Source organism: Amphichorda felina (assembly GCF_050947745.1).
Source record: "Amphichorda felina strain 45539 chromosome Unknown scaffold_8, whole genome shotgun sequence".
NCBI lineage: Eukaryota > Fungi > Ascomycota > Sordariomycetes > Hypocreales > Bionectriaceae > Amphichorda > Amphichorda felina.
This window is the reverse complement of record NW_028145042.1, coordinates 2,606,507-2,622,254: the sequence shown is the minus strand read 5'-3', so window position 1 is coordinate 2,622,254 and position 15,748 is coordinate 2,606,507. Positions and strand designations below refer to the sequence as shown.

Below are 15,748 nucleotides of genomic sequence, written 5' to 3'. Positions count from 1 at the left end.
TGTGACAGCAGAGATTGAGGTCGACATACTGATTCAGTCAGACACTGCAAGGGATGATTGAGAGATGTCAATGCCGCGTCACTGCCGAGTCGCCCAGTCGGGCCGCCGGCCCCTGATAATATTTGGTCAAAGTTGACATGTCTCTCCATTGCAGGAGAGTTGCAGCTGGCAGAAGCCCCCCACGTCCAGTCTGAAAGAGGGGAGCACTATCCGTACTATGAAGTACCTTCGTACCTTGGGTGTCACGACTCACCATCGACCGTCAAGCTCAAACCACTACTAGTGTATTACCATACCCTAGGGGTATACAGGCGTAGATACCCGTTGGTGGGCTAATGTTATTCCTCAATGGTAAAAATATTAGGATACTCGTCAGCTGGGATGGTCATTGATTTATGAGAGCTTCTGGAAATTCTGAAGGGGGGAACGAGGTATGGCACAATACCAATTTGATATACGAGGGAAACTGGGAAAATCATGTCCGAAAATAAGTAGGCACTGCTTTGCGGCCGATTTTTGCCCTCGTCTCGTCAGGTGTGATCTCTTTGTTCTCTGAATAGCATCATGATAAGGATTCCTCCCTTTCGAAATGCTCGAGCCACTCCGCAATCAAGCCTACATTCAGCCATATATAGCAAGTGTCAATAATAGAACAAGAGAGGAGATAAATAGACCCCAAGGATCCCTCGTGGAATGAAAATTTGAAACTTGGCTTCTTTGTGTTCTCCGGGTCCAACTAAACTACAGTCTGTACGAGCTAGACAACTAGAGTGACACTCTGTCTACTATCCCAGTCATACAAGCCGTCAATAGACATCGCCATGGCATTGCGCCCTTCAACAGAGCACTCCGGGAGCACCCGCCGGATCGTACCTGCAACTAACTACGCAAGAAGCTGGTCCTGCCGCTGGACCGTCCCCTCCAACGGCATCCTGACCGAGAAGGACTTCGACCTCCTCTGCCACGTCAACTGCTCCTACCTCTCCTCGCCCAAACCGCCCACCCTGCTCAGCCTCAAGCGCCACGCCCAGTCCCTCACCATCCTCATCCGCAACCTCAGCGTCTCCACCGCCGACGGCATCCCCGACGCCGCCAACCACCTGGACGCGCCAGAGTACCGCCCGGACGAGGCCCTCGACTGGCTCAACAACCTCGACGAGCCCTACACCACCGCCGACGCCTCCCACTACCTGCCACTCTGGGCCATCCACAACGACGTCCGCGACGAGCCCCGCCCCTCCCTGCCCCTGTACCACTGCCCGCTCGCCTCGGCCCAGGACCTTGGGCCCGGGTCCGTCTCGTCGGGGAGCAGGCAGGGCCTCCGCAGGCCGCACATGACGCACCACGGCCTGGTCAGGCACGCCAACGAGTGTCTCGAGATCCTGGACCACGAGCTCAGCGCCGTGGGGGGGCTCATGTCCCTACTGCCTGCGGACGGCGATAGCGACGGTGCCATGGCTGGCGCGGAAAACACCCTGCTGGGCCAGTGGCTGCTGCACCAGCGTCACCTCGTGGTACGAATGCACGACCTGGAGATGAGCTACGGGCGCGCGCTAGACGCGCTGGCGGGCGTGGCGATCAGGCCGCTGCAGATGGTGGAGGGGATGCTGGCAGCCGGGCGGGCGGTGGGTCACTCGCAGGACACGTATCTGCTTGTCAATACGGCGGATACTGTCACGAAAGAGATTCACAGGTTGCTGGATGAGCGGGAGGCGGAGATGGAGGAGGAGGAGAGGGTGCGTCGGGAGCGTGGAGTGAGTGGCCTGATGTGGAGGGATATGTGGGATAAGGAGAATGGCAAGGAAGGGGGCGTATCGCGGGACCTGGTGGTTGTTGACTTGGTGTCGCGGTTCTACCGGATCAAGGATGATGGGGACAGGGCGCCCATCTTTATACTGCCGGCCATTGAACGTCACGACGGGGTGGTAGAGACTCTTAAGATGGAGAGGCAGCCGAAGGTGGTGCCTGTCGCGACGAACCCGCGGCCCACGCGGGTGTCTGAGTGGGAGAGGAAGTACAGAGAGCGTCTGGATAGGATGAATGAGCTGGAGCGGGAGAATAGGAACCTGGCGAAGGAGAGAGATGCATTGAAGAGGAAGATTGAGCGGTTGGACTTGGGGTTGGACTGAGAGTTGCTGCAGTCGACGAGGGCTGACAGAGAGCTGAAGATGTAACTTGACCGTTTTGCGATAGATTCTGGGTGTCTATTTTTATATTGAGCTATAGTTTCCTTTCATCATCCCATTGATTCACGGAACGCGGACGCGTGGTGAAGTTTCCAAGATCTGGCCCCTTGTAAGTGCCGGGCCGTGCCGGACGAGACGTATACCCAGATTGAGAACTAAAAGAGGCTCGAAACTACTCTGTCATTGATGAAAAATCTCATGTCAGGGGTCTCAGATTGGGGGCGGGAGAATCTGGCTGGACTACGTCATGAACCTGACACGTATTTGAGTTATACTTTACGCGGTTCGGGATGGGCGGAAGTCTGACCCTGTCCCGCCGGAGGCGAGGTGGGGCCAAACCCGGCGACAATCCCGGACCCCTCCGGTCCCTCCGGTCATAACATTACCAATCCCCCGATGCCATAATTTGCAGAATTTCTTCCACACTTCAACAGCATTGTCGGCATAGTACCACATCTTCATAATCATCATCATTACTATCATTATCCTCTAGCACATTTATCAATATGCAAAAATCCAGGTGGAGGCTCCCGTCCTGGGGCGAGACCAGGACGAAGAGCAAGGCAGGTTTCGACAAAGTCTGGGGGTGGGCCGACAAGCTGGGCGCCCCCGTCAACAGGCTGTCCAACCGCGTCGGCAGCGAGGCATTCTGGCCCACGACGCTAGATCTCGAGAGCGACAAGGCAGCCAGGATCTTGCAGTCATTTTGCAGTACGGTCCAACCCCCCCCCCCCCCTTCCCGCTCCCCATGTTCTTGCAACCACATCTGCAGAATAGTAAGGCTAACACTTGCGCTCGCAGAGGATGGCTTCTACACCGAAGAGCAGGCACCGGCCGACCAGGCAGGCCCCAAGAAGAAACAAAAGGTCCTCAAGAAGATCCCGCAGAAGGTGATACAGAACGCGGTCGGGCTCGCCATCTTCACGACGATGCGCACGGGGCTGTGGTTCTCGGGCGCGGGCGGGTCCGGCGTGCTCGTCGCGCGCCAGGAGGACGGCGAGTGGTCTCCCCCCTCGGGAATCATGCTGCACACGGCGGGGCTGGGGTTCCTCGTGGGCGTCGACATCTACGACTGCGTTCTCGTCATCAACAACCGCAAGGCCCTCGACGCCTTCACCAAGATCCGGTGCACGCTGGGCGGCGAGATCAGCGCCGTGGCGGGCCCGGTCGGTATGGGCGGCGTGCTGGAGAATGACGGCAAGTGGAAGCAGGCGAACAGGCCCGTGTTCACGTACCTCAAGTCGCGCGGGTTCTACGCCGGTGTGCAGGTGGATGGGACTATCATCATCGAGCGGACGGACGAGAACGCTCGGTTCTACGGGGAGGAGATAGGCGTGGCGGACATTCTGGCCGGAAAGGCTCGGCACCCGCCGCGGAGTATCAAGACGCTGATGGAGACGTTGAAGGCCGCCGAGGGCCGGGAGGATGTGGACGATGAGTTGATGGCAGAGCTCGAGGGCCAGCTAGTGCCAGGTGATATGGACATTGAACCACCTGGCGACGACCACGTCTTTGGAGTCCCAGAGCCCGACGATCCAGATCCGTTTGGGGCGCTCGCTCTCCAGAGGGAAGGGCTCGAGATTCTCGAGGCCGGGAGTCGCTCGAGGCCGTCGGTTGACCAGTTCGAGTTCCACCCGAGGCCGGCAAGTCCCATCTACAGTCTTATGCAGCGGCGCAGCAGGAGCATAAGTGTCCCTGAGGCGGCCTCTAAGCGCGAGAGCCACCCACGGCCTTCACATTCCAACTTGAGGCCCAGCGTGGATCGATCCATGTCTGAGGCTGGCACACACACAGATGAGGCGGGGACTCCCATAATGAGCCCCGTATCTGGTAGTTTCCATCAGCCGAAAATACGGCAAGACTCGGAGGACGAACGGATCTTTGATCAAGAGACTTTCGAGGAGGATAGTATCAAGGCCAAGATGGATATTGACGCTCCCCAGTTTACCGAACCAGAGTTTGAAGACGTGAACTTTGAAGAAGACTTTCCAACGCCTGGGGTGAATGGAGCGGAACATAGATCTTGGCCTGAAGCAGCCAGGGCAGAAAATCATTGAGGGATAGAAATGGGGAGTACAGATAAAGAGTATGAGACATGACCAATTGACGATTTGTATGCAGTAGTAGAGTATGTGTACGGAGTATGTGTATCATACCTAGTATGTAGGACGAGGTATCCGTACTAGTAGTATGACAAGTTACGTTGGTGATACTTCTGTTCTTCATTTGTGTATTGAAATGGGGATATTACTCATATTCAAAATAGTTCTCATCAGCTCATCATCCCCTCACAAGGGTTTTGGGGATTTAGGGTAGACACATGCATGCATACATGTGAATGATTCGGGGTGGTGGTTGCATCCTCCCAGGTCTGGCTGGAATGGTCCACTTTTCCATCAACCTCACATCCTGCAAGAGACTCTCGCAGCGTTTCATCACCATTCCCGTCATTCATCGATGGAGGAAGCTCTTCAGCCGTGGTCATCACCACCATGATCCGCCTACTCACAAGACGGGCCGGATGCTCCAGCTGGGGCCTAGGCGCGACGGTTCGAGGGCTCTCCCAAAGCCCCCAGGCCCCTCGACACCTCCATCTGGCACCGCCGTTCCTCCTCGACGACTACGTCCCCCGATACCAGACGCTCAGCTCACGCGACGCAGCCAAGAAGCGCTCTCAGGCCTATGCGCACCTGCGAAACTGCAATCTGTGCCCTCGCCTGTGCGGCGTCAACCGCTACGAGACGACGGGCATGTGCCTGGTCGGCGCCACGGCCAAGGTTAATGTCATCGCCCCTCACTTTGGCGAAGGTCCGTGTATCCCTTGCATGGCACTATTCATACATACATGTACATGCCACATTGTACTCATAGGTGATCCCATTGACTGACCCTCGCCACACAGAGACATGCATCCAGGGCCACCACGGCAGCGGCGCCGTCTTCATGAGCGGCTGCAACATGCGCTGCGTCTTCTGCCAGAACTACGACATCTCCCACCAGCCCAACGGCATGGATCTGGCCCCGGAGGCCCTGGGAGACTGGTACCTCAAGCTGCAGGACGTGGGCGGCGTGCACAACATCAACATTGTCACGCCCGAGCACGTCGTGCCCCAGGTCGCCCTGAGCATCCTGCACGCGCGCGACAACGGGCTGAGGCTCCCCGTCGTCTACAACACGTCCAGCTTTGACTCGCTCGACTCGCTGCGCCTCATGGACGGGCTTGTCGACATCTACCTGGCCGACTTCAAGGTGTGGGAGCCTGCGTCGTCGCGCCGCCTGCTCAAGACCGAGGACTACGCCGCCACCGCCAGGGAGAGCATCAGGGCCATGCACGGGCAGGTGGGTGACCTGAGCTTCACGGGGGATGGCATCGCAAAGAGGGGCCTGCTGGTGCGGCACCTGGTCATGCCGGGCAAGGAGGATGAGGGCGCCGAGATTATGCGGTTTCTGGCGAGGGAGGTGTCCGCCGACTGCTTTGTCAATATCATGGAGCAGTACCACCCGGATGCCCATGTTGGTAAGAAGAGGCGTGGTAAGAAGGCCAAGGACGGAAAGGAGTCGGAGCATGAGGAGGTGAGGTACGCCGAGATCAACCGTGCGGTCACCGGCAGTGAGGTCTCCTCCGTGCGCAAGGCGGCTATGGATGCTGGCCTGTGGCGCTTCGAGGAGCCGCCTGGCCATGAGGGTTTTGCCATTTAACAGTCGCTAGCTTCTGGGGCCGATCCTGCTTGTGGTGCCTCGGGCCTTGACCATGCCTCGACTGGAAGGGTTGATCCGACATGGACCTCCGTGATGGATGGTAACTAACAGCAGGGATGGATGAATTGCGAAGAGAGAGAGCCCGTCTTCTCTTTGGGCGACACACGTAGCTGTCAATGCCTCCATGCAAGTCCTCTTTGTGGCTGCTCAAGCACAGATCTCGCCGCGACCACCTCCCATCTCAGAGTGCAATCACTGCATTCAAGGGATGGGAGCCACTCCAATATGATTGAACATATGGGCGCCCAGGCCACAGAAACACAAGTCCAGAACTCGACTCTGTTAGGCGTGCTCAAGGGCCGAAGCCAGCCAATACCAGCTATGGCTGTTGAATCCCTGCTTTGTTTGCTCAAATAACCCCCTCACCATCTCACAGAAGAAGGTATGGATGTATGTAAAGTCAGAGTGGGCGACCCCAACCCTCTCAGTTGTAGAGTCTGTCTATACGAACAGAGTTTCCCTGTCGAAGTGATGGATCCATGCCGCGATAATGTCGAGGCAGTTTACCCACCATTGATGATGACACCACCTCCTGAGAAGATGGACTTCTCTCATCCCGAGATATCAGTGTTACCAGCCAGACCAATGCCAGTACCAATCTGTCACCCCTCAACCCCAGTCTCACTACCAGCAACTGTCTCCTCTCAACGCCAGTCAACCACCGCCATCCGCACTCGCAGCCATCCCGAGCCCAGGCGTCGCTCCACCGCCGCCTCAGACCTCATCTTCTCCCCCCGCGAGTACCAGCAAGTCTACACCGAGCGAGCCTACCTCGTCTCCGCCCTGCAGGCCCAGTCCCTCCGCGCCACGGACCTCATCCGGCAGTACTCGTCCGTGGACGAGCAGCTGCAGCGCGTTGCCGACGTGCCTGGCAAGCAGCGCCGCCGGCTGCGGAAGCAGCTGAGCCTCCTGCGGGCCAGGCTGAACGACACGGGGAGCCAGGAGAGGGCGCTGCTTGTGCGGCTGGGGGAGCTGTGTGTGGAGCTGCAGAGCCAAGAGGCGTGGGATCAGGCGCGGCGGGAGAGGAGGGCATTCTGCCAGAGTGCTGCTGGTGGTGATGGCGGTACTACGGAGGTGTCCTGCTCGTACTTTGCTCTCTCCCCGACGTCATATGTCTCACAGGAGCCGTCGGCCGACGGCGGGGCGGCTTGTCTCAACGCCGCTACGCCGGAGTTTGTACCGCGGGATTCGGCGGTGGACGCGACTTGGTGGTCTGGACTGAGGAGTCTTGAGACGGTGGATGGAGCGGATGACGACTTGTTGAACCATGGGTTGGAGTACGAGTATGAACACGAGGAGGGCACATGCGAGGCCGTAGTCCGGAGACGGCCTTCCCTGGATGGAGAGATGCTATCACCACGGGAGAAAGGGGAGAAGCGTCTCAGCCTGCCCAACCTGCGATCCATGTGGCCCCAGCACGAGGCTCCCTAATTGAATTGGAATTCACCTCGGTGTTGAAAATTGGAGTGAGCCTGGGCAACCACGTATATGTAGCATTAGATTAATCCATCAAGCACAGCATCACCGTACCAGCAGCCAGCCGCGCTTGTCTCGTCGCTCCTCATCGCTATCACCTCCTCGCGCCCCCAGAGTGAAAACATATACATCTATGCAAACTCGCCAAACTGCCCATCGTCGAAGCCCAGCTCCTGCGCCGACCGCCTCTTCCGCTTGACGTCCTCTGCGCTCGGCGGCGGCGGGAGATTAAACCCACCACCCGTCGATGACGACGACGACCCCGGCGGGGGCGGCAGCGCAAACGACTGCAGACTCCCCTCGGCTGCCGCCGCACTCTGCTGCTGCTGGGCGCGCCTCCTTCCAATCCCCGTGCTCCCGATGTTGACCGTTATCGTCTCGCCGTCCTTCAGGCTGTAGTCCTTGTCCTCCTCGGCCGCAGCACCCTTCTTCTTCCCCCCGCCCAGGGCGCCGGGCCCGCTCTCCCACCCCAGGGCCCTGCGCGCCTCCTGCAGCGCGACGCCCAGGTCGAAGGCCTCGCCGCGCTCCTCGAAGCCGATGCCCAGGACGGCCTTGCGGCCGGTGGGGTCGCGGACGGTGACGGCGAAGAAGCGGCTGCTGTCGATGACGGGCTCGACGGCGGAGGGGCCGGTGTAGGGGCACGCGGCGAAGAGGGCGGCGGTGGAGGAGTCCTCGAGGACGAGGTCGACCTTGAGGGTGTCGGCGTGGCTGGTCTCGAGGACGCGCAGGCGGGCGGTGAAGATGTGGCGCGAGGGGTCGGCGGTCCAGGAGGCGGCGGAGTGGCCTCGGGTGGAGGGCAAGGGGGGGATGTTGTAGACGTGGACGGCGTTGGCGAGGAAGAGGATGCGCTGGATGGCGTCGCTGGGGAGGGGGGAGCCTGTGGCGGGGTCGAGGAGCTCCATGGTGGGGTTTGATGGGTGGTTGATGGGTGGTTGATGTTTGATGGGTGTTTGGTGAGTAATGGAGCTGGTGTCGTGGTGTCACGGGTTCATAGCGTGCTGGCTGGTCGTGGCGGTCGGGCAGTGAACCAGGTCGAGGGCAGTTGAGGCCAATGGGGTCAATGAGGTTGATGTTGAGGAGGATGGGAGTAAGCGTGGAGGTGATAAGGAGATGATGGATGGAAACTATCGGATGATGGTGGGGGTGGTGGGGAGATGACTGTGGGCGGTGGAGTGGTGGAAACTACCGACAGGACTGCAATAATAGCCGGGGAGATGCATAAATATAAATGTTCAACCATGGAGGATGGCAAGGATTGCTTTTGAAGGAGCCACAGGAGCAACGAAGCACGGCGCAGGCAACAGTCCTCGCCCACATCCCCGTGACTCATTTGAGCCAGGCAAACCTGTGCATGGGGGCCAAGACCATCATCATCTGATGAGGCGCCCGGAATCCAAATGCGAAACACTAAAGTTCACAAGTATCGCTTGGATAATAGAGCTGTTGGGTAATAGGCCTGAGATCAGGCGACTACTATCGTACGTTCCTACAAACATCTATACCCAGTATCCGGAGCACATATAGATGCTTCTCCTGGGGAATTGCACTAGACATCCCTTCCCATATTCTCCCTATGGCGACTCATCAAACCTGTCTGTCAAATTGTGCACTTGCTAAACTTGCCCAGGCGCTTATAATCTTAAGTCCCTGAATCCGAACAGCAGCACCAACGTTCAGAATAGCCCCGTCCTTGTGCGTGGCAAAGACAGGCAGTTGGAGTTGAGGCGAGAGACGGCGTCTTGGAAATGGAAGTCTTGCTATAATTCTCCCTTGGCGGTGTCTGCTAGGTATAAACCCTTCGCGTATGTACCTTAGAGTTGGCCAAGAAGAGTCTATCTCAACCCCCGCTTTGCCTTTGCAGGTGTAAGAACGCATGCTTCTTGGCACTCCCATGCTTCCTGCAGCCCCATTTCTGCAAGATGTACAACAGTACGTGATGTATTACGCTTGTCCAGTCCAGAACGCAGCAGCTAGGTTGCATCGAATGCTACACACCTGTGCTTGTTGAGCCATGTCGATAGCGTTCTCGATCCGACAGGCCTGGCCTTGCATCACACAGGTTCCCAATTAAGCAAAGAATAAGAAGCCGAGGAGGCCCACGATGGCCAGAAGGTCTGCACCCCATGGTCACCCCCCTCATGTCCATCAGCAGCACCCAGCATGGCGACCAAGGTGATGCGCAAACTCCGGGACGCGGCGATCGTCGAAGCCGACGAGGGCCGCCATGAGGAAACGACGGCCTGGTGTAACCGCGACCTGATCCCCCTGCCGCCCTCGCGAAGGACCTGGGGGTGGTTCAACTTCTTTGGCATGGGGTCGCTGTGAGTGGGCGAACTTCTCCCCATGTACCCTCCCACAAGTCGTTGCTTACACGGAGGAGCGGCGCGCTCAACATCGCAACTTGGCAGACGCCCAATGCATTCCTGACCCAGGGGCTGTCTGCAGGCCAGGCCATGGCCATCATCGTCGTGTCTCGCTTCGTCGTCTCATCGTTCGCCTGCATCGTGGCCTGGTGCGGCTTGACGTGGCATATCGGCTTCACCGTCCAGAACAGATTTACATGGGGACTGAGAGGGGCGTATATCCCCCTGGTCCAGCGTGTCCTATTGAACTTTGTCTGGACTGCTCTTCAATGCAAGTGACTCTTGGTTTATCAACGAATATGACAAGCTGATGAAGCCACACACAGGTTGGAACGGAGGGAAGCTGGTCACGTAAGTCGAACAGCCTTGATGAGAGAAGTCTCGGTGCCTGACCTAGGCCATCGCAGGGTCTGCATAACCGCGATATGGCCCTCCTTCATGAGACTCAAAAACACGCTGCCTGCCAGTGTGCCAACAACAACCCAGGAAATGGTGGGCTTCATCGTCTTCTGGGTCGTCTCCATCCCCTTCCTGCTCATCCGGCCGGAGCGCTTCAAGAAGCCCTTCTTCATATCTAGCGTCGGCTGCGGCATCGCCATGCTGGCCATGATGATCTGGTCCCTGTCCGTCGCGGGGGGCGTCGGTCCTGTCTTCTACCAGGGCCAGGAGGTCTCCTCGACATCGCAGTGGAGTGTCTCGTGGATCATGATGGCTGCCCTGAACCAGGCCATCGGGTCCTCGGCCGCAGGCATCGCAAACGAGAGCGACTTTTCCCGCTACGCCAACAGGCACATTGCCTTTGTGGTTGGCACCTTCTCTGTGCACTGGGTGGTTGGGATTCTCGTCTCCATTGGCGGCCTGGTCACCACGGCAGCGTGCCAGGTCATCTACGGCGAGATATGGTGGAACCCGCCGGACCTCATGATGGTCATGATGGAGGGTGAGTACACCCTGCCGTTGACCGCCATTGACCCAAGGAGCAGCAGATGCTGATGCTGGACAGACGGTGGGGGGTCATCCAAGGCGCGCGCCGGTGTCTTTTTTCTCTCTCTTGCGTTCACCTTTGCCGCCCTCTTCCAGGTAAGACCCTTGCAACACCTTGCAAGCCCGCACGTTGGACGGTTACTCACAGGCGGTAGAATGTCTGCGGAAACGCCGTCGCAGGGGGCATCGATCTCGCCGGCCTGTTCCCCCGATACATCACCATCCGCCGCGGAGCCATCATAACCTTCCTGGCCACCTGGATCATCCAACCGTGGCAACTGATCAACCGCGCCGTCACATTCGTCACCGTCCTTAGCTCCTTCTCCGTGTTTCTGGCGCCCCTGATCGGCGTCATGACGTGCGATTACTTCCTCATCCGCCGCCAGAAGATCAGGCTCAACCACCTCTACCGCCCGCAGGACTCTGACTACTGGTTCTCGCACGGCTTCAACTGGCGCGTGATCCCCTGCTGGGTTGCCGGGTGGGCGCCCACGATAGGGGGACTGATTGTCAGCGCCGGCGGTATGGAGACTGCCCCGAAAGCCCTCTACCAGCTCTTCTACACGGCCTTCTTCACCGGCTTCGGCATCTCCTTTGCGCTCTTCTACGCCACAAGCTTGGTCTTCCCGATTAACGGGGCCGGGGAATATGACGAGTACGATGACTGGGCGACCTTCACCCCCAAGGAGGCTGCCAGGCTCAGAATCGTGCCCCACGAGGATGCCGAGGAGCTGGGCAAGATCCGCTTCGGTGCCTCCGGGTACAGGCGTCGCGCGGTAAAAGAGCAGAAGGGGAAAGATTCGGCATCAGACGTATTAGCAGCTGGTAACTAAACCAGCAAGTCTTGACACTAGGTGGTATGACAGCATCAAGAAATATGGTTCAAGATTAGGGTAGTCATGTGAACTGGATTCAAAGTTGTAAATACCACGGATCTAATCAACTCTCAAGGTCCTAGTATTATCGCTGATTCATATCGTGAAGCTGAGTTCCTCGGGTAGCTTTAGGTAGTCGAGGCACCTCACAGCAACATAGTGGCCGATTGCAGCCGTCCGGTTGAGTCCTTTTCCCGCGAGAGATTGCGCAAACTGTGGCGAGTAACTATCTCCCCAGAATTTCAGCTATATGATGCCTGCGAGTTACGCGTAGATGAGGTCAACACTTGACAGAGATCTATGCGCAGATCTGGCGGTATCATCCCAGTCCGCCATCGGCAAAAGGAATCTAGGCAACCCGCCACACCTCCAGCGTGCGTGGCGCCATAAAGCTGACCGATTAACAGCTAAATAGAGTTGCTCTCATCAATATGAAATCTTCTCCTAGGCCGAAAGACGAGAACGACTTTGCCCCTCATGAAGCGGGTGTTAGGAAGGCAGTAAGGACCCGGGCAGGCCTGGCCGAGGACACCCACGGAATCGCTTCCATCAGCACTGTTTCTAGTTGTCCCTAGGAGTTTGCATGCACACAGCGGCATCCCTAGGCACCTTTAGTCGCATGTTGGGACGTAGGTTCGCCGCCAGTCCCCCAGTTGCACACATCTCATGATGTAGCCATAAGGTCGAGCAATCTCAGGTTAAATGCTCCCTCTCCACGTGATACGACACCGCAACCTCATCGCCCTCGAAGCACTCGCAGATGGGGCACTTGGCCGTCCCCTGCGCCGGCTCACCAGCACGCGCATCCGCAGCTGGTGCAGGTTCCTCGGGGAAGAAGTCGGCCAGACTCCGCGGTGGGGGGCCCTCGAGGAACTCGTCATCCGCACGGACATCAGTATACCGCATCGTGAATCGCCCTGCCGTCGTCGGTGGTGGTCTCGCAGCAGCAGCAGTAGCAGCCACCGTCGTTGCCGTCTCCTCAGAGCTCCCTCCTGCCATCATCCTCTGCACCCTGCCGACCTGGCCGTCCCGGAGCCGCACCTTGATGCCTCGCGGGTGGTTTCCATTGGTGAGAACATCCTGGATGACGCCCTGTGTTTCGCGCCCGGTCGGCTGGTCTTCCTTGAGGACGATGGAGACGCTCGCGCCGGGGACGACCTGCTGGATCGTTGGGACGGGGCCGTTTGGGCGCTGGTGGTTCGACTGGGGTGGTCGGGAGGAGCTGTACGAGGGCCGGTTGTCTTGCTGTCGCGGAGGTCGCGGTTGGCGATTGCGTGGTCGTTGCATAGTGGGCGGTGGGAATGGTTGCAAGGCGGTGTTTCTAGTTGAGAGAAAGAAGATGGTGATGGTGGGTTGAAGCTCAACAGACGTTGGTGGTTGTGCTCCACCAAAATTCTCCCCATTTAGTTGTTAGTGACGCCAGCCCTTGATGATTTATAACTCTATTTATCACTGCAATAATATTCAGTTCGGTAGACTATATGCCATACTCCTACGATTCAGCCGAGGGCTTTCAATTAATTTTTAGTGTAATTTCTGCCTAATCTATTAATGCAGGGCCATCTAAATACTCCTATGCGCCCCGTTCCTCTAATATCCCACCTAAACAGCGAGTCGTGAGAGCTACTCATACATGCACAAACACCAACGCATACGCGGCACAAACTACCTTCAGCAATCCCAAGGCCCAAATATATCCGTCATCCATACCAGATCCGTGAAATCCATCATCACCGGGTCCACAAATGGGCCGTTCGCATCCGACATCCCGTGTCCCCCTGATGCCATCGCAGACGGCCCCGTACCCATGGGCATCGGCCCCCCAGCACCGTTGGTTCCCCCAGCAGTAGTGGTCGAGCCCGTCGGTGTTGACAAGCCGCCTAGCTTCGGAGCCAGCGCGGGCTCCCAGCTTGTCTTGGTGTTCTTCAATATCTTCATCGCCCTGGTGAAGATGGTCTCCTCGTCGTCCGCCGGCTTCATGGGATACGCCGATCCCATGGCGTCGAAGCGCTCAATCGTGCGGTCGAGGATGACGAGTAGGTCTGCCGTCCCCCGGAGGACCTCCTTGTCCCATGCCGGATCGTCCGTCATGGTGAGACGGTAGAGGGCAATCTGCGTCTGCGAAAGCTGGATGAAGACGGCAAATGGAAGGCTCGCGAGTTCGGGCAGTGGAATGGAGAAGAAAATGTCGTACCAACCACGGATAGCGCGGAGGCATGAGTAGAGCGCGTCGATGCGCTGGCCGTCGGGCATTGAAGTTTTGAATAGACCCATGGAATGTATGAGAATTTCGGTGGCATAGCCCTGGGCCTGAACAATATCTGCCGGCCAAAGTCAGTCTCCGATCACCAGTATTCCGCGTGGTACGTGGGTACGTACAGCTTGCATTTGCCGTTGGCGTCATGTTATCGCGAGCAGATTGAAGCTGATTCAGCATGCTCTTCCTGTAGACAAAGCTTGGTGTGTGGCCTCCATCCTCGCCCCTCATGACGTCCTGAACGAGTAGCTTGTGCGCCTCGTCGGCGACTAGCTGCATGCGTATCAATGATGTGAGGATCTCGTCCTGAACATATTCCTTGTCCCGCTCCAGAATCTCCAGGCTCTCTTCCATGTGGGGAGTCCAGCGGAGGGGTTCCATCTTGCCGATGAAGGACGCGATACTTTAAATGTTAGCTACAGGAACGGGGGAGCTGTAGGCAGACGTGACGTACATGGATGTCAAGAACCACAGCGATATCAACACTCGTCTCTCTTCCAGAGTCCTCGGCTTTGGGTGCGGTTGCCGACCACCCCAGGCTTTGAAGCAGGTCGCAAAGTACTGCTCCTCTGCAGGGGAGCGCGTCAGGCCCAGCTCATAGGATACACTCAGGGCAAGGTTTGCAAAGAGGACAACGAAGGGCTTCCACCCAGCACCCGAGTTCATTATCGCCCACCCAATGTATGCCAGCAGTCCCTGGACAATTTCCAGGGTGGGCTCGTGCCTGATGACGACAGCCTCGGCGACCTCCCGGCGCACCTTGTTCTTCATGGCCAGCATCTGGGGCACGGACATGCTGGTGATGTTCATTATGCAAAGCCATAGAAAAGGCCGGTCACGGCGGAGCTCGGCGGCGGTCTGGTCAGGGGGTATGTACATGAAGGGGAAGTTCTTGAGCCAAACCCGAAACTTTTGCAAGTACAGCTCCGCCTCGGCTGGGGTTGGCTCAGAGTGCTCATCGCTCTCGTTGAAGTTGGCGTTGAGGTTCGGGTGAGAAGGAAACCCGGCATGGGGGCTAGATGCCGTTGCCGCTGTGGCCAGAGAGTCCAGACGACTGGGTTGGGCGATGTGACCCTGACGGTGTGGCTCAGAATAGGCTGGCCGGGAGCTGGGGATGGCACCGCCCTGTGAGGATCGAAGGATAGAGACGAGGTCGTCGAGCTTCTCTTCCAGCTGGGCGGTGCGGGACGAGGAGTGTTTCTTCTCCACGCGCTTCCGCGTGGCAGCTATGGGGTTGCATTCCTTGCCCAGGCGATAGCACCTCTCACAGATCCCGCCGCTCCCAGGACGGAGGATGCATTTGCACTTGGCGCGGGAGCAATTGGTGCATGACCTCCCGTAGCCGGCCGGAGCTCCGCCATCGGGGGAGGAGCCCTTGGGGGACGTCAGATCCGGTGGTGCCATCCGGATCCGGGATGGAAGTCGGTGGCGGTGCCGCTGAATGGTCAACGGCAAGGCATTGGCATCGGGATTCGAGATGCCTCACCGGATGGCGCGGATATCGCAGTGGGCAGGACGATCTGGTCAAGATGTCGTGAAATTCGTGCGCAGGTGGTGGCGAGAGGCGGCGAAGCCTTGAGACTGGCTCAGAGAGCTAAAAGACATGCGACGGTATCTGAGATCCCGGTTGGTGCGACGTTGTGCGTGGCAGTGAGATGAATGTGAGATGAGAGCGAGACGATGCTGCGACGGGGTTCAGCTTCTTTTTCGGAGAGCTGGAGCAATGGAGTTCAGCGAATCCCGTCACAGCGATGCATTTGTGGCGCATCCCAGACTGTCAGTTCTACGCCACACTAAAACCCCCCCAAGCCTCGACCTACCCTGAGCCGTTGTTTACCTATGTATAAG

At 58.0% G+C, this 15,748-nt stretch overlaps 7 protein-coding genes across 7 annotated transcripts; 5 read left to right on the top strand and 2 right to left on the bottom strand.

Moving 5' to 3' along the window:
- Positions 1-821: 821 nt before the first annotated feature.
- On the top strand, positions 822-2,129 carry ACO1O0_008487 (uncharacterized protein; the record flags this gene model as incomplete). Its single annotated transcript, XM_083197851.1, has 1 exon — positions 822-2,129. The coding sequence occupies one exon, from the start codon at positions 822-824 to the stop codon at positions 2,127-2,129; it is 1,308 nt and encodes a 435-aa protein (XP_083047319.1).
- A 563-nt stretch (positions 2,130-2,692) lies between these two features.
- ACO1O0_008486 (lipid-binding SYLF domain-containing protein) lies at positions 2,693-4,243 on the top strand (the record flags this gene model as incomplete). Its single annotated transcript, XM_083197850.1, has 2 exons — positions 2,693-2,897; positions 2,988-4,243. The coding sequence occupies 2 exons, from the start codon at positions 2,693-2,695 to the stop codon at positions 4,241-4,243; spliced, it is 1,461 nt and encodes a 486-aa protein (XP_083047318.1).
- A 435-nt stretch (positions 4,244-4,678) lies between these two features.
- Positions 4,679-5,885, top strand: ACO1O0_008485 (uncharacterized protein; the record flags this gene model as incomplete). Its single annotated transcript, XM_083197849.1, has 3 exons — positions 4,679-4,735; positions 4,763-4,994; positions 5,089-5,885. 3 exons carry the CDS (start codon positions 4,679-4,681, stop codon positions 5,883-5,885), a joined length of 1,086 nt encoding a protein of 361 aa, XP_083047317.1.
- Positions 5,886-6,530: 645 nt separating this feature from the next.
- On the top strand, positions 6,531-7,376 carry ACO1O0_008484 (uncharacterized protein; the record flags this gene model as incomplete). Its single annotated transcript, XM_083197848.1, has 2 exons — positions 6,531-6,536; positions 6,600-7,376. The coding sequence occupies 2 exons, from the start codon at positions 6,531-6,533 to the stop codon at positions 7,374-7,376; spliced, it is 783 nt and encodes a 260-aa protein (XP_083047316.1).
- A 176-nt stretch (positions 7,377-7,552) lies between these two features.
- Positions 7,553-8,323, bottom strand: ACO1O0_008483 (adaptin-ear-binding coat-associated family protein; the record flags this gene model as incomplete). The annotated part of the gene is made up of 1 exon (XM_083197847.1): positions 7,553-8,323. The coding sequence occupies one exon, from the start codon at positions 8,321-8,323 to the stop codon at positions 7,553-7,555; it is 771 nt and encodes a 256-aa protein (XP_083047315.1).
- Positions 8,324-9,581: 1,258 nt separating this feature from the next.
- Positions 9,582-11,601, top strand: ACO1O0_008482 (uncharacterized protein; the record flags this gene model as incomplete). The annotated part of the gene is made up of 6 exons (XM_083197846.1): positions 9,582-9,742; positions 9,799-10,059; positions 10,111-10,135; positions 10,271-10,724; positions 10,788-10,864; positions 10,924-11,601. 6 exons carry the CDS (start codon positions 9,582-9,584, stop codon positions 11,599-11,601), a joined length of 1,656 nt encoding a protein of 551 aa, XP_083047314.1.
- A 735-nt stretch (positions 11,602-12,336) lies between these two features.
- On the bottom strand, positions 12,337-15,261 carry ACO1O0_008481 (YwbE family protein; the record flags this gene model as incomplete). The annotated part of the gene is made up of 5 exons (XM_083197845.1): positions 12,337-12,888; positions 13,354-13,964; positions 14,023-14,303; positions 14,355-15,142; positions 15,169-15,261. 5 exons carry the CDS (start codon positions 15,259-15,261, stop codon positions 12,337-12,339), a joined length of 2,325 nt encoding a protein of 774 aa, XP_083047313.1.
- Positions 15,262-15,748: the final 487 nt, after the last annotated feature.